The sequence below is a fragment of the Indicator indicator genome, chromosome 24 (genome assembly GCF_027791375.1).
Source record: "Indicator indicator isolate 239-I01 chromosome 24, UM_Iind_1.1, whole genome shotgun sequence".
In the NCBI taxonomy this organism is placed as follows: domain Eukaryota; kingdom Metazoa; phylum Chordata; class Aves; order Piciformes; family Indicatoridae; genus Indicator; species Indicator indicator.
In genome coordinates, this window is record NC_072033.1 from 9631484 (window position 1) to 9649577 (window position 18094).

Consider the following 18094-nt stretch of genomic DNA (forward strand, 5'->3'; position numbering starts at 1 on the left):
GAGGCTGCTCTCAGCCAAGGCAGCATGCAGCAGAAGGGAACCTGCACCCACACACTCTGATGCTCACGTACCCATTTTCCAGATAGGTAAAGGGAGGTGATATGGTATCTCCTGCACAGTAAATTCAGCATGTGTCAGGGAGAAGTCCTGCTGCAGACATGGGTGGAAGCAGGACTAATACATTAATTTCAAATGAGATGAAAACTAGGCTCCATAAATTCTGATACCCAGCCCCAGAGGTTAGAAACAGGAGGGTTCAAAATTCTTCAGTGCTCACTCCACAAAGCGATCTGGGGGTAAGCATTTTCACTTCGAAAGGGAAAGAAAACCCTCTGGAGTTAATATTCTTCCCTTAGCTATCACTTCATTTTTTCAGCTTTCAGCATGAAGGTGGTGTTGCCAGCAAGACCACCTAGCCACAAACCCAGCAGGGAGCTTACAGAATTCTTCTGAACACTGACTCCTTGTTATAAATTGCAAAGTGGTAATAGCAACAGTGCATATCACATCTGTGCCAGGCTTCGGGCCTGGGAAGGAGCATTCTCCCTACTGCCGAGCACAACTTGGAAAGATCCTTTCAGTCCACACATGTATCAGCATTAGCTATTTCTTTGTCAACAAATCCCTTAATACGTACCCTTTCTATCATGTACAGATGTCCAAAAATAATGGAATACTGTACTACAAGATTAAATACTTTAATGTCAGCATATGTGTTGCATGACTCTGAACAATGGTATCATTGTGCATGTACAAACAGCGGGCTGAGGGAAGATGGGTTTAATTATCTCCGAAGCAGCAGCAAGTTCTTCCTGACCAAGTTAAACTTCAGCTAGCAAGGACTGCTCAGGACAGAAATTGGTATTTCTCTGACAAAATGCCTGGGTGCTTGATGATGTTCTTTTGGCATTTGGGTTAGTGCTGTACCTGCTTTGAGGCTTCAGGGAGCGATGTGGAGCCACCTGCTCTTCTGGGAGCTGTGCTGGCCAGGAACACAGCAGGGGATGAGAGGATGCTGCAAGCCACCATATCCTCTTGCCCCAAGTGTCACCCAGGAGATTTTTAAGTTACAACTCCTTGGATGGTAGATAGCAAAGGGGAAACATAATAATCAGGAGGGAAATGACAGAGAGAAGCATGCTTCTGCATTTGGAAACATTCCTTTGCCAGATTTCTTTGTAGGCATTTTAAGGCAATGCTGGATGGTAAAACTATTTCTCTTCAAAGAACATCCATGAACCATCTAGCAGGTTATGCACAGGTAATCCATTTTCTTTTCCAAGTGTGCCCTGATCAGTACCCATTTACATTGTGGTTTCTCTGCTGAAATAAGAGCCAGACTAGATGAAAGGTATTGTGAAAAATTTACATGTGGGACTGCTCTGTGAACACAAAACTCTCCTAATAGTAAACAGACGGACTGTGGTGTGAATCCTGATGCTGAGTTTGCAGTGTCTGTATGTGTATCTGGGGAAAGCAAAGTTAAATAAGCAGGGAAGAGTTGTTTCTTCAGAATACCTTATTCACAGCCTTAGCATGTGAGACACAGCAGCACATAGTGCTGCAATCCATCTGCAGCTGCTCTAATGCACTTAAGATTGCTGTGGGATTTGAGGTGTGTGGGGAAATGGAGAAATGGGGGGTGACATGGGAAAGAAATAAATGGGTGTTCATTAAGTTGTTCTTTTAGACAGATTCCCTCTATTTCTACCTTCATCCTCCAGGAATCCAATATAAGGAAATCTCCTGCAGAGTCTCCCTCATCAGCCTCTCTTATTTCTCTCAGGACAGTGCTGACCTGGGGATTTACCCCCAGCAGTTCTCCCTTCACTAGCACCTTGGGGGTGGCATTTTTCCAGAGAGGCAAGTTGGGGAATGTGGCGATGCTGCAAAACATGGCCCCTCCAAAGTCCTCTCAACTGGACAGAGTTGTGGCCGTTACAAAATATCTCAAGCTCTCATGCTATTACTGAGAGCAGGGTTAACTTTGGCTGGTTTTGACCCTCAACAGACTGCACCACTGATAGATTGGGGCTGCTGCGTCTCTCTGTGTATCTGAAAGACAGGGATGCACCTGGACAGCAGCTCCAAGCAGGGGCCTCCTTCAGCTCCCTGCTGGTACCATGTGCTGCATGGGATAGGCTAAGGCAGCTGCAAAGCTTCCTGCTCATCAAAGGCAATCTTAGCTCTTCTTTTTACCCTCATCTAGAAATGTCTCTGTGTTCAAATTGAGCAAAATGAGAGGCAGAAGCTCAGCATTACTCCTGTTTCCTTCTCTCTGTCTGCACGGTAATGCATAGCACAGAATAACACAGACTAAGAGCAGAGGTGTGCTGCTGTCTAATACATCTCCAAAACCCTAAATCCTTTGGGTGCAGCAGTGGGAAGTATATGAAGGAAAATAATTTTTCTTTCCCCTCCTTGAGCAGAGATGACTGCTACATTACCCTGCTCTCTTGCAATTTGGAGGACAGTGGGGCTGCTTTTCTGGTGCTGTGAAATCAGTGTATTGTATCTGGTGAGGCCAACTTCACGGGGAAGCTGTGCCAGCATTAGGTGTGAACTCCTAGTCACACATTTTGCCAGTGCATTCAAGGGTCAAGGAGATAGTGAGAAACCCCCACTGAGGCTCTCAGTGAGGGTCAGGATGAGGTGGTAGACAGCACAGAAAATGGTAGTACACATCTAGAGAAGAAAGCAGGGTGGTGGGTGTCTCAAGAGAGCAAGGAGGCTGCAGAGCACAGAGAGAAAAGTAGTGACAATATGGTTCATTGAGAAAAATAATCCTCAAGTCCAACCAGCAGACAAATGGGGCCCAAGGTGCTTCCTGCAACCTGCTCTGAGGCTGGAGGCCTCTCAAAAAATCAGTGATGCAAAAAACAGCTGTCTGCTTGTGCACACATCACTGAGCAAACAGAAACATCCCCAGGGCCAAAGAAGGAGAGACAAGTGGCAGACCAGATCTGGTGAGAAGTAACATGTATTCATCCAGGGAAGGTAAGAGGCAGTGTGAGAGACTACAACAGGGAAACCTAAAACAGGCTATCTGGGGACAAAATGCAGATCTTGGAAGAAAATGTTCCAGGTCATTCTTGAAAACTTCCAAGTGTGAAATGGTTCTTCTTGAGCTTGGACCAAATTTCAGATCAGGGGAAGGCATGAAAGTTTCCCTGAAGCATTTTTAGCCCGCTCTAACCTAACCTAACCTCAAGAAGACAGCCCGCTAGTGACAGGCAAAGTGGAAGGGTGCTCATCCTCAGAGAGTGAGGACAGCAGCACTGCAAGCTTCCCTACTCATCGTACCCCAGTGTCTGTACAAGGGACAGACTAAGCATCTCTACAGGAAGCTGGGAACCTGTGGCACAGGCACCTTGATCTGCAGGAAGGCGTGTGCAGAGGGCATGCAAAGAGAGAGCAAATTGGGATATAGTGACTCTTTGATGCAGTGGTTTGATCATGTAGAGATGTGGCAATATCAGATTGTGCTTTTGCATTCCAGTAACTACACTGGGGCAAACTAAGAAGGCTTCAGACACTGTTCATAATAAACAACCTGAGTGAGTAATCTTGGGAAGGTCACTGCCCAAGCGTCTGTGATACGTTTATACAAAACAGAAAGCAATGGCTACACACACCACCAATGCCCTGGAGAGCTCATTCATCCACATTTGCAAGGCCAGACTCCTCTGCTTTACACTAGGCCAGTGAGAGAGGATGCTGCCCACCAACTTGGTTCCAATAATTTCCAAATCATGCCTCCAGAGCTTGAAGAACTTTAGAAAAGTTGTGTTCATAAATTGATGCAGCATATCTGCTGCTAATTATCTTCTACTGCATGATTTTTTAAAGTTGCCTCCTGTTCCTCATTACTATTGGTGTATTATTATATAGCATAAAGTTACTTAATACAGCAAAAAATTCAACAACATTTGCAAAATTGATATAGAAAGGAGGACTGGATTCTCGACTGGTACAGCTGGTTTAAAGTATTTTAGAAGTAAATGAAATCAAATGAGAATTTATAATCCTTCCTGAGGTCTGGATTCCATCAGACTAAACTCATTAGGCATTAAGGTGCAGGTGCAGCTAAATAAAGGATTGTTCTGCTTTCCTTAATACCATAGATTCACATCTTGAGTTCAAAATAAAAGTCTTTTAAAAGCACATGTATATATTGTGCATCTACTGGCAACACTTGAAAGAGAAAATTCAGCTGATGGAATCTTCAAATGCCTCAATTCTGTCAAAGGAATCTGCCCATTTCTGCACTGGCCGTGCTAAGGGACACAAGTGGAGCACTGACTGCACATTGGCCTCTTAAGGCTTTTTCATTTCATTTGCATTAGACTGCCTTTCATCTACTGAACAGCTGCCCAAATAAATAACATAAATCTAATTAATGCTCCTTTAATATTGTATTGCCACAACAATACCAGCATCCCACCCCCCCAATATTCCAGAGTGTGAGTCTACACCTGCACAGGCTCTCAGGGAGGGACACAGCAGGAGTCACAGGCGTGGGGAACTGAGCCTTTTTTGTGGTTCACTGTGATAAAAGGAAAATAATTCACAAACCAGTTCTCCAGGTTTGAAACCATATGACTTGCTGGATTTCTCAGCTGAAATCCCAGATTCTGGTTTTGTTGAGAAAGTAGTTTGTGGGATATTACAAAATGACCAGCTGATATCAGACAGGTGGCCGTCAGATAAGAATCTCAGCCTTTGATTGTAATCAGCAAAATTTCAACCCTGAATGTATACACTCTGAGCTGTGCCATCCAACTGCATTTGGCTGGGCCTTCTGAGCTTGACTGTGCAATAACAAACGTCTGTGCCTTCCTCCATCAGGCAAGTGCTGGGAGATGAGCAGGCAACTAGCTCTTCAGGGAAAAGGGCCACCTGTGAGAGCAGAGCTCATCTTGTGTCCATACTGCTACGTCCACTGCGTATTTTTCAGGTGTTCTGTATATGGGAGGTCCAGTGATACTAACACAGTTTAACAGACAGACAGAAATACAATGTTTGGAGGGATGGGAGGAAACATTTTGGAAAACACTGACTAGAGACTTCAATTACTGCTTAAAAAGATAATCCAGAGTGCCCTTCCTCATGAAAGTGGGAAATTGTGACCTATTTCACATTTTCCTTTGAGATCATGGTTTCATCTGTGCTGCCAAGACAGCTGAGCTCAGGTGGGGCACTGAGCACAGCCTCCTGAATTTGAGACGTAGGAACCAGAGAGTACATCCCTGCCCAGCAGTCATCCTCACTGCCCACAGCCACACATCCACTTGCTGGCCTTTTGCCTGCCATGGGACTCACGTCTTATGTGTGCAATCTTTTCTGCTTTCTAGGAATGCTTGCTGTGCAACTCATTCACTGAAAAACAGGCAGGGGACTGTCTGTTCTTTTAATAACTTGGTATATGGGCCTGAGAGCTATGAATATTAAAGATCCATAAGTTGATGACATCCATGTATACCTCTGTTGGTAGATGTAAAATACTAGTGTCTTAGAGCGATGGAAAGTGAAAACTAGTATTTCAGAAATGTCCTACTCATGAAGAGATATAGATATAGATGTATGTATAGAGTGTGTGCATGTGTATGTCCACTTTACACTTTAAATATTGGTGGCCAGCGCCCCAGGCATAACATCTGAAGGTTAGGAGAAGATTTATTTTCAATTTAATTCCCACCCACGATCTCTATTATACAAGAGGAATTTTCTTTGGTACAAGATAAGCCCATCAGTGACATCAGCAGCACCTAGCCTTGCATACCACACTGTGGATCGCAGGGCTGGATTCCTTACACTGAGCCTCTCACTAGGGTTGGGCCATTCAGGCCTCCTGAGTCAGCCCCTAACAACAGCATTTTCTGTTGTGTTTTGGGTTTTGTGTGTCTTCAAACGCAATTTTGCAACTGCAGTTCTGGGGTAAAAGATCAGCTGTTATAATACACCCTCGTGTCCTCGCATCGGTTTGGTATGAATGAAGGGAACGCAGTTCACGTCCTGTTGCGTGCAAACTGTTAAAAATAGCACAGAAATGAGAGTATAGCCTTTAGGAAAGTGTCTTTCAGGGAGCAAGAACACATTCTATTCCAGCTCGGTCTCTTGCCCATCAGCCACTGTTCTCTTGTTGAACCACAACTGTCAATACAGGGAGGAAAGACTTGTAGTGTGTCAGACGCACAGACTCAGATAGCCTTCCCCCCGACCCTTTTCTGCAATATTTTCAGTGAAACAGCTCTCATCTCACAGTTGTGGATTAATGAGCCAAATAGCAGTGACTATTTTCTAAAATAATATTTGGGCTTTGCTTGAATGTGTTTCTGCATCATTCTGGATTCTTTCATGTATTTCTGTATTCCCTATGTCAGGTTTTAATGTAGTGTAACGGTCAGAAATTTCTGTGGATATGGGGGTCTAATAATCTTGTAATTTGATTATAATGCATGCCACTGAGTTGCAGGAAGTATTGTATTCAGAGGTCAAAGTTGTGTTCACACCAATGAGGGAAGTTTTACACCACATGTCTGATTTGCTTCTCCTTTTCACCTGTCTCAGGAGACAAATGATTCATTACAGTGCTGAAATATCTTCACCTTCTTATTCAGGCCAACATTTAAAAGAGCTTCTTTTGGAGTTGAAGGTCAGTGCAGAATGACTCTTTTTCAGCTCTTCTCTTCTGCAGTTTATTACAAGTATATTTATGTAATTAGGGGCCCCAGTAGTAATGTTGTTAAAATACAAGTGGGCACATTTATTGTTTCCTCCAAAAGGAAACAACCAATCTCCAGCAGTTCTGGTTTTTCCCTGTCTCAACTGAACATTTACTGCTTTATTTAGCTAGCAGATTGTGAGGCTGAAGTTCCCTCTTTTTTTTTTTTTTTCTTTCCCCCCCCTCCCTATTTCTATTTTGTTTAAAAAGAAAAAAGAAATGTCCCCTTCTTTCTCTTAACTAATGCTGGATTTTTTAAGGATATGGTCAGAAAGGGGAACTTAAACTCAGCATGATGTTTATAGTGCCACACAAGCTCCAGGAAGAGAGTGATGTGCAGTTCTCTTTATTGACATCCAAAAAGTCCCTGTGGGATTATAATTACTGCACAGTAATAAACAAATAAAAGTAGCTAGATTAAAATGTTCAGAATACTTTTAGTGATAGAAGCAATTAAGTTTTAAACTTTAAAACCAGGGGAGGAGCAGCTTGCTAGCATCGAGTGTGTGGGTAGGACAGATACAACTAGGAATTGATCCCTGTCAGTGGCGAATGAATGTTGTTTGTGGCATTATAGAGAGTTGGCTGATGTAAATGAATTGTTAAAATACTGATACACAATTATTTGAACACTACCCAATTGTAAGCACCAGAATTCAGAATTCCCAAATTACACTAACTTTTAATGTTCTATTTAAATGATCATCCTGAACTTGCTTTCCATCAGGGTGCCAAAGGACTCATTAAGTCACTGGCTGTTTCAGGGACACCAGCAGTGAAATACAACCAGCCCTGTTCCCAGTCCTGGCTCAGTAAGAAACCTGTCTTTCCATCAGAATTGTGACTCCCAACTACTGATGCTGTATTATTTTATGAGCATTTTTTTAGTACTTCTCCCAGGGTTCTTCTGGTCTCTTTTAAAAAAAGTTTTACTGCTGCTGTGCTGTGGGAAGAACAATTGGTAAAATCAGAAGACCAAGGCAGCCCCACCAGTGCCAATGGAACAAGGTGGTTGAAGGCAGGATTTGCCCTAGTCGCTCTAGTAACAGAGTCAAAGCTCAACCTGATTTACAGCCCCCCAGACATGGTGCAGACACTGTGCCAGCTTCTCAGATGGTGTCAACTGTGGTGACTTCACTGCTGGGGTGGCCTTCTGCCAGCTGAGGATATTGCCTGGTGACATCAGTGAGTTTGCATGGAGGTGTAATTCAGCTCAGCATCACACGTTGGGAGGTTGCAGCCTAATGAGAGGAAATTTTTTGCTCATTTGAGATCAGTCATGCACAATAGGCAAACCTTTAACAAAATGATGCACCACCAGATTATCAGCAACAGTGTTGCCTAGTCACAGAGAGCCTAAGACGACACTTGCTCATTTTAGCTATTTAGAGGGAAGTGGAGCCTTCCCACTCCCTCTCCCTTTGTTTTTTTAAAGGAAGGTAGCTTCTAAGAGCTTGCCATGAAGATCTAAGTTAAAGGATTTTCTCTAGTACAAAGCCTGCATAGTTTCCCAGGCCAGGTGGACCCAATAGCACTGACTGCATGCTGAAAAATCTCATCCCCACCCTTCAGGCACTTTAATTGTAAGCCTTTCCAGATACACTGGATAAACACTGTCAAAATGAACCTGAAAGGGTTGTTGTTGTTGGTTTAGCCCTTAAATAATTATGAGTTTGTCTGTCTAATTACAACATAATCTTGTTTAAAGCTGGATGGCTATTTGCAGTATTTTTTAAAATAGGTGGAATCAGAAACAGTGAAAAACTGAAATTTACAGTTCTACTTTGAGGCATGGAAAAAAGAATTTTTCCTCCCGTAAAATTTAATTCAACCTGACAACAAAAGAGTCTCACTTGGAAGCTACTGTGGTAGGATAAAGATGATAAAGAATAGCATGGGACCTCTGAGATGTAACAGAAACTTAATACTCTGTGGATACAATTTTTCAAACAGTTTAGACATAGTTTAAGGTAATTTACGGGAAGACTTGAGTGACAAAGCACATTACTTGAAGTGCCTTTCCTTCACTAGGCACTTTCTAAATTCTTTCTCTTTCATTTCTCTACTCTCAGGAGACTTTTAAATCCAGTGAACCAAAACAACACTTTGTTTGTTGGTATAGTGCAGGGCTGGCACAGATGGCAGACACTGCACCTGTTCCAATAAAATGGGAAAATTGAGAGATAAACCATGGCACTCATTAAGTGGAATCTACTGAAACATGAACAATTTGTATTTTGAATATCCTCCAGGAATAAAAGGAAAAACACATAAACAGTCCTTGTTTTCACCAACATCCGTTTAAAATAAATTTGTTTAAAGGGAACTTAACATTTGTTTCATGTACAAAGACAGTACGTACCACTAAAGAAACTATGGTCATGCTTGAATTTTATCTAGCTACTCCTTTTAAAGAAAAAATTATCTGCTGGCTGTTGTATTTGAAGTAAGTTCGTTCCCTTGTTGTGGCAGCTTTTTCTACTTTTACATTTTCTCATGCTGAGTAATATCACATTCTTACAGTCTAGTTCATAATAATGATCAGACCAGCAACATAAACAAAAGTGCTGCTCATCTATTAATGAATAACTAAAACTGTGGGAGGTGGGGGGGGGGGGGGAACCACAGAGCTATTTGGATAGTCAGCAACGAAACTGACTGCAGTTTTTTTTTTTTTAAGCAGAAGGAACATGCTACGTAATATCTGACAAATTATTTTAAAATCTTATATGAGAAGAAACATGAAGTAACAGCTACTCAAAGGATTAACTTTTCCCAACATCTGCCTTGATCATCAGTGGCTGAGCTGTGCAACATCCCAAATACCTCTCTATTTCTCTCACACATATACACACAAGAAGTAGATACAAAATGTCATGAAAATTCCAAAGCATCATTTAATGTTGGCAGCCCCACACTGCAAAGCCATTTATATAAAACTGTGGTTGGCAGCTCTCACTCTTCCATGGGAACAAATTAACATTGGCATTCCAAACACAGGAAAGTAAGGAAATTAGAAACACAGTTTATATTTGGCCAGTGCTTTGAAATACTGTACCATGCTACTGATGTCAATTAATGAAAAGCAGAATTTTGCGGAGAGGGTCTGGTTTTGAAACACATTAACACACGTTAAACATGTTTGCACAGGAACTGGATTGTAAGCATCTTGGTTCAAAACAATAAAGCAATTACACTAAAACTTATAGTCTCAAAGTTGCCATTAATTCAATCTGGATTGCAAAAGGATTTGCAGTTGACTTCAGGATGTAGTGGACACAAATGTTTTAAAAGAAGATGCAAGGCACAAGATTGTGGGGCTTGCACATAGGAGCTCACACTCCAGGTCCTCTCATTTTACCTGCTGTAAACCAGGTAAATTTATGTACAAAAAAAAATGTATGTGTAATGGAATTACACAATGCATACCCAAATAAAGGATATTTCTCATCAACCAAATAAGCATTTGCAAAAGAGATAGTTCAAACTACCTGGAACATTTTTTTTAAGATGTTTACTGACAAAACCTGAAAACACTTCTGGGTTTTTTTCACATGTACACCAAAAGAATCTTGATGGCAGTTTATCTCCTGGCACAATTCCACTGACTTCAGTGGAATTACTCCAGCATGGAATTTGGCCCTGTAGCCTTTACAACACACTGTTTATTTGTACTGTGATTCAGATATTTTGATACCAGGAATCTTTCACCGCTGAAGTTTCTCCATATGAAATATGTCTTGTATTAAGAAATATCAGTTTCACATTTTTGTCAAACACTATTTGTTAAATTCTGTTTGTTGCAAAGATGGGAATTCAGCTGTAGTTCAACAACATGGACTGGGCTAATAATGATAAGCAGCAACTAATAGGAGCTAGTTCATGTTTTGATTATTTGCAGTAAAGGAAACCTCTCTCAAAAACAGTTTCAAGATGAGGAGAGAAAATTGTTTGAAGGTCTAGCAGAAACTACTGCATGCTCGTTATTTCATCACAGGGCCATTTCTTTGGCCCAACTGTGTTCTCAACTGTGCTAGTGTAAATCAAGAGGGAGTTTATGGGAATTACTTTGGACGTACAGTTGTATAATGAGACCACAGGGCCAGCTTCAGTAGAAATTTGACAATTTGCACCAATGAAGACCTAGCCAAGAATTTTCTCTCGGGTTTCCATTTTCCAAACATATGCATGTGCAGAACTTTATCTATGTGATTAGTCCCATTTACTTCAAACATTTGTAGAATGAAAATCTTTGTCCTGAAACTAATTTAAACAGCTCACTCATTTCTGTAGCAGTTGCTTCCCTGCAGAGAAGTTTACATATGTAATACATTTTATTTTTATAGATACAAAATACATATATATATGTATAGTTAATTCGCCTGAGTATTTTGATGCAGGCCCCAGAGAGGACTGTACCATTGGAAAGGGCTTTAAATTGTGGTCTCTTAATGCTGTGTATCAACAGGTAGTCTCTTTATCTGGTGTGCTATCAAAATGTGCTTACTTGTATTCTTGCTCAGATGTCTTCATCCATCATTGCAACTTCTCACTGGTATTCTTCAAGTTAGAACAATTTAGACGCATTCAACTAAATGTGTTATCATTTTAACCAGAAATTAACAGTTTCCACATAAATATTAGCATTTCCTCACTTGGTCCTAGGATAGAAGCCATAATGGCACTAACTGTATATTTGATTTAAACTAATTAAAAACAGAGGCTCTTGCAATTTAATATATTGATTTTACCAGTGGGACTTCAATCTTTTATAATAAGTGTACACAGCTGCACCACTCACCCACCACCACTTCTAAACCTAATCCCTGCATTCCTCCTGACAATAACATGACAGGATCCACACATCCCAGTATTAGCCTTAACCCCGGTGACACTGCCAGAATGTATTAAACTAAAACATCACAGTGTCCTATTTAAAAGGAGCCTGTCAACAGCCCTGACTAGGCTTTAATAGTTACAATCTTTTCTTTAATTAATGTTTCCAACTCCTTGTGTAGCCTTCTCTCACGCTTCTCTGCCCCCTACCCAAAAATGTGTTTCAGGCTTATTTACAGATGAAAACATAATGCCTGGTTTCATGCTGCCTGCTGCTCTGAGGCCATTAAACCTCCTTTGCAAAAGGAGCAGAGGGGGTGATGCATACACACACACACACAGACACAGACACACACGCAAAGAAATCCAAGGGCGAGCAGAGCACGGGTGGGAACGGGTCCTGTACGCTTCACTTGTGCCTAACTCCTGTTACAAGCATCACAAGATCTGGCCATCAAGGCTTGTCTCCTTCAAAGCACTTTACAAGCCGTTGTGTTTTGGCTTTTAAACTACCGCTCCCAGAGGGGGCTTCACCTCCCCAGGACAGCCTGTGTGGGAACAGAGGAGAGACCCTGCTGCTGGGATAAACCAGCCACAGAAGTATCCAAGCAGATGGGGACAATTGCCACGTGCTTTTTCCTTGCATGAGGACATCTGTCCTCAGCTGCTCCATTCTCCACTACCATTACACCCCTACAGCAGAGGTAAATATTTCCTGTTCCGTTCTGCCATTTTGCACCTGAAAATTAGAAATTTGATTAATCTCTGGAACAGGTCTGCATATTCAAAGAATACCTTACTATATGGTCAGTGTACTTCATACCTTTACTTTGCTGCAAGCTTTCTACTTCACCTAATATTATACCACCAAGTATTGCATATATCCATACTGTCCAGAACAACTACAGGATGTACCTGTCCAGGCTTGAGAGTCTATAACAGCACTAGGTGAAGGAGAGAAAAAAAGCAGCTGAGGGCTTGGCCTAATGTATGGACAAACCATGTGATCATGACCAGGCATCCAGGGCTAACATTTAATCTGCTTTGTTTCAAGTGGGAAATATGCGAAGATCAAATAAGTTCAAATCCAGGTCAAATATCCTTGAAAATCTTTGATTTATATAAGCAGGAAAATGAGGTTTAAAAGAAGTGATTATGAAAGGGTTACTAAAAACACAGCTGTACGCACACTCTTATATCTGAGGCTCTCCAAAGAAAAACTGTGTGACATCTATATTAACCTTTGGCTGTACACCAATGAAGGCCTGTAGTGAGCTGGAATGCAAGGCAGCCCCTTCCAAATTTTAACACAAGCCAGGTTACAGCTGCAAATGCCTGCAGCCCGTGCTCACTTTATAAAGTATTCCCCGAAGGAAATTTTTTAACTGTTATAGAATCTTTTTCTAATACCCTACAGTGTTAAAGCCTGTTATTAAAGGGCAAAGAGATGGTTCTCTATGCCAAACACTTGTCAACAAAAAGGACAGCCAGATGGTATGAAATAAAAGGAAACTTTGGGGCTCTTCAGCTTCTTGATTTACATTAAAAAAAGCCACTTTCATGTGCTCCTTCCAAGAATGACTAATTCCCCCCCCCCTTCTTTATTTTTTGCCAGGATTAAACAATGTTGTTCATTTTATAATCAGCCACAAGACAAATTAACAAATTGCATATCACTTGTGCCGACTCTGTTAAAAAATATTCTAAGCAAGTCTGTTTACCAACGCATGATTACCCACATAGGGACAACTCAATTATTTTTAGAAGAGAGGGTCTAAGTAATGTAGAGGATGTTTACTCCCTAGTTGCTGTTTATAAACTTGCAATTAAACTTGTGCAAAAAAATGCCTTGCGTTTTTTCAGTTCCCAAAATGGATCAGTTTGTAAACTAACTTGGACAAGACCTGAAACGAAACTCCAAACACTAAAATTAGAGCAATAAATTTTATAAAATTAGCCAGTAATTAACTGACTAACTTAGTCAGACTACTGTGGCTAAATTGTCTCTTAATTTAAATGTAACTTCATTCCTGACACAAATCCATTCCTCATCCATCCTAGCACAGGTGTAGGCTAAGACAAAATGTAGCCTGTGAATTAACTGGTTCTAAATCTAATTATTTGCCAAGATTTTACAGTAACATTACATGCTTAGTACAAAGCTCCCTGCAACATAACCCTGAAATGGAGCACCTGTACTCTGGTTCCTCCCTACCCAGTATAAATTCTCTGGAATAAATACACACAATATCACAGTATCTCCATAGAAATCAATGTGTGGAGGGGGTTTGTTCCTTTTTTAACTATGTATCCCAATAAATTTTGTAAAGTAAACCCTTTTTTGTTTTTCTTTTTTTTTTCTTCCCTCTAAAGTTGTACAACTAGATAGATGAAGAATATGAATAAAGCAAAAATGTGGTTTTGTAGGTTAGCATTTGGAAGCCAGGAACAACATGTTTTATTTATTGAAATTTAAAAGTACTATTTCTTTACTCACTTTTACTTCCTCCATTCTAAGATGAAACTGTATTATGCTGTGACACTTCCTCATTGTGATGGGCTTTGGTATAGAAATAGAAGTCTACCTGTGAAATGCAATGCTCACAGAGTATCCCTTACAAAACTAGGACACAGTTTACTACAGTCTGCATTTAGCAATTCAGCTCTGCTTTAAAAGGAATCATTGTAGAAAGCCTCAAAAAATATCAGTCCTACAATAGATCTTCTAATTTTCCCTGAATGTCACAGAAAACTGTACATATCAAAGCAGGTGTTGTATTTGACTATATACGGGAGTGAGTGGCTGGCCTAATTCATTAAAACATCCATAAACAAGCCTGTCTTTGTCCTATAAAGATGAAAGACCGGTGACTATAATGGGATGAAAGGTGTACACTGGGATGAAGAAAGCTGTTACAGATCTATGTCCTTTTTAAACTCGTCTGGGCATGCACAGTTGACAAGGGAACAAAACAGTACAGCTAAACCTCTGAAATGTGCCTTGATGGTAATAATTCCACCTATCCTTAAAAAAACGATTGGATTTTGCCTGCACTCTTCCCACTCACTGACCATGCTGACAGCAATTAAATAAAGTGATAATTAAGTATTTTGAATAAAGAACACTTTGTGGATTTCTAAGCCAACTATAAAACCCAGCAGGTCACGATGAATGAATACATCCACTGTGGTCATCACATCCCATCGGGGTGTCAACTATTGATTCCGTACACTTTATACAGGTAAATCCTGCTCTGTAAGAAGTTCCCACGTAGAAACAGGCATATCCAAAGTGGCAATTTTTATTTCAGGGTTTATGGATTGATTCCACTCCTTTGTATTCAGAGTACGTAGAGACCTGAACGTTAATTCCTTTCAGGTAAAACTTCCCTGGGCTGCAAAGGTGACATTTCCTTCCACAGGAAACACAGGATGGGAACACTGAAGTTCCATGGATGGAACTTATGCAGTAAATAACTACAGCGGAGAAGCAGAGCTGCTTCCCCAGAGCTAAACTCCCTTTCATCGGTACTTACACATTTCAGAAAGGTTCTCTCCCAAAATGGAAACAGAAGTGTGAATTTTGCTATCATTATTTCAACTTCATCTTCTGTTTGGGACTTTCCCTGCACGCTGGTTGTACATTGTGTAGGACCCAGGAAGCACAAAGAACAAGATCACTCCTATCTCTGAAGTCAAATATTTGACTTTGCTGGTACTTCTAGCTGCTCAAATATTTGATTTTAAATGTATCACTGCTGATCAGCTTAAGTATCTAACAGCAATTAGACAAACACTGTAATTCCAAATGGAAAGCACCCGCGCTCTCAAAGAGCGCAGCCCCCAGGCCAGATGTAATTCCAAGCTTCCCACTGTGACGCTTATGGCAGTTAATAAGGAGGTGCAGCTCATGCAAACTAGAGATCTCCCACAGCGTCCTGTGTCTCCCTATCACACAGGAACTGTGCCGGGATGGCTACCGTGTCTAACAATTATTAATGTATGTCACCAAGCCTTTACAGGTACTGATCTTTTTCAGTTAGTTAAAGCACTGGGATTAGAGAGCTGGTGATTTAATCTTTGCTGCTTCTGAAGTTCCAGACAGTGGAAGTGTCCAGAACAGTGACATCCATAAAGGTGTTAATGGATTTATTGGCAATGGGGATGTCTGTAATCCCTAGTGGGTTACATGCCAGAGTTGGGCTGCTATTGCTCTTTATCTGTCCCTTTGTTTGGGACAAAGTTTGAGTTGAACTTGTTTTGGAAGTAGTATTCAGACTCTGTCTTGAACTTGCAGACACCAAATCTGTACGTGTGGTGGTTTCAGAGCTGCACATGACGAGGTCTAAAAATGGATAGAGTGAACCAGGTCTGTAATTACATATTTAAAATAGAATGCTCATCCTGACAGTGTTTTACTCAAATCCAGCCAAGTCAGTCCACACGGGTGTGCAATCTACAGCAAGCAAATAGAAATCAGATTGGGCCGTGGCATCCAATTAGAGAGGCCTAGCAAGCCACATACAAAGCGTGCCAACTTTGGTATCATTTGCATAAACCCATCCACATGTGCTTGTGAAAAGAGGCAAGTGAGCTGCACAAACTGGGGTCAACAGAAAAAGCTGCAGGAGTAAATAAGGATTTACTGTGGAATCCCTCCCAAGCCATTAGGAAAACATGTGTGAGCGGCTCGGCCCCTTCGGCCAAGAGTGCACGGTGCTGGGATGCTGCTGGGATGTCGCCAGGACTAGTCATCTGGGAAGCCCCGGTGGCTCTGCATCCCACACGAGCACCAGCCCAGCACTGGAGCTGTGCTGAGACCCGTGATCCTGCCTGGGTTTTGTGTCTTCCTTGGCGGTGCCGGGTGCAGAACAGACCTGCTAATCGTCTTGTTTAACTCCTACCTGCAAATCCAATTTCTGACATGCAGCTATCAAAGGAAACTATCAAAGGAAGAAGACGACAAAGAACTTGTGTCGATGTACGGGGTGGACTGTGGCCAGAGCCTGTGGCTGTCCAAATGCTGTGATGGAAAGTCAGAGTCCTCTCCACGCTGGTGCCATTTAACTACCACCTCACAAAGCGGTCGCCTCTCCAAGGGCCGCTACCTGCCCTTCCTCGCCCAGTGGGCTGCCGCCCATCTGACCCTCTGTGGAAACAGGTCCTCATTGAGGCCACCTGTGCGACCAAGGCCAGTCTTCCCGCCGGTGGCCGTGGCCCGGCTCCAGCCTCCCCTCGCATGGTTCCCCTGCCCAGGCACCCCGGATCCAGCCCCCAAGCCTCACCAAAGGCAGGTACTCACCCAAGTTGACGAAGCTCATGACCATGTCAGCCTCGGTGAGGAAGTTGCTGTCCTGCAGGCTGGCCAGAGGCGGCCCCTGGGTGCTGAAGATGGGCTTGTAAGGGTAGGAGAAGCCCTCGCCCTCCTCAGCTGCGGCCCCCGCCGCCCCCTCCTCCACGGACATGGCATTGTAGAGGTCCAGCATGAACATGGGGGCCGAGTTGTGCTTGCCGTGGAGATGGGGCCGCGGTCGGTGCGGCAGGCCGAGGATGGAGAGGATCTCCCGCTGCATCTCGCGGCGCTCGGGGCCGCGCAGCCGCCGGTGGATGAAGCTGGAGTGCACCTCGTTGTCCACCGTGAAGTCGGCCAGGACACAGCGCAGCCAGAGGGCGGGGGCGGCGGCGCCCAGCACCAGGAGCCAGGAGGCGGGCTGCCCGCGCCCCGCCGCCGGCATCGCGGCGCGGCGGCGGCGGCTGCGGAGGGGCGGCGCGGGGGGCGCGGGGCTGCCCCGCCGCGGGACGCGCCCCACCGGCATGCGCGGCGCGGAGCGGAGCGGCAGGACGGCGCGGTCCCGCGCTCACTGCGGCGGCCGGCAGCCCCCGCGAAGGCGCCGCAGCCCGCTCATGGCCCGCCGGCGCAGAGCGGCAGGGGCTACCCTCAGCGGCCCCGGCCCATGGACGGAGCGGCGGCGACGGTGGCCCGAAGTGCTTCTCCCGGTGGCGGCAGCGGCGCTGGGAGCGGGACTAGTGCGCTGTGCCCGCGTCCCGCACGCCGCGGCGGAGCCGTGTGTGCAGTGCTGCGCGGCGGGGAGGCAGCGGGAGGTTGTCTCTGGTGGGAGGAGCAGGCTGGAAAACCCGAGCGCTCTCGCTCGCCCGCTCCAAACCGCTTGGGAGAGAAAATCCCTGTAACTGCCTAGAGGAGGAACATCTGATCAGGTTGCTTTGCAGGATGTTTGGGGAGGCTGCTGGCGTGGGGGAGAGGGTGAGCCGGTCCCGAGTGCTTCAATTAAGGTGAACGTAATTAAGAAGAAGACACCCCAGGAGGGAGGGTGGTTTATATATAAGGAAGGGGCCCAAACTCCCACAGAGTTCAGAGATGCAAGTGTCTCGTCTGTCTGCACAAACATGCATACTTGGCAGTGGTTTTTTTCTTCTCTTCCACCCTGTTGTGTTGTTTTGGGATGGGTTTGGGTTGTTTTTTTTTTTTTTCCCAAGCAGTACAGATGAGGAGAGGATGTCCAGGACACAACCAGC

General features: G+C 43.5%; 1 protein-coding gene across 1 annotated transcript in view; it reads right to left on the reverse strand.

Annotated features, from left to right (window-relative positions):
* The window catches only part of BMP7 (bone morphogenetic protein 7), a 43887-nt gene extending 26511 nt beyond the window's left edge, over positions 1–17376 (reverse strand). Inside the window, exon 1 of the mRNA XM_054391858.1 lies at positions 16863–17376. Within this exon, the coding sequence (XP_054247833.1) occupies positions 16863–17376 (514 nt within the window). The remainder of the gene's footprint in view (positions 1–16862) is intronic.
* Positions 17377–18094: the final 718 nt, after the last annotated feature.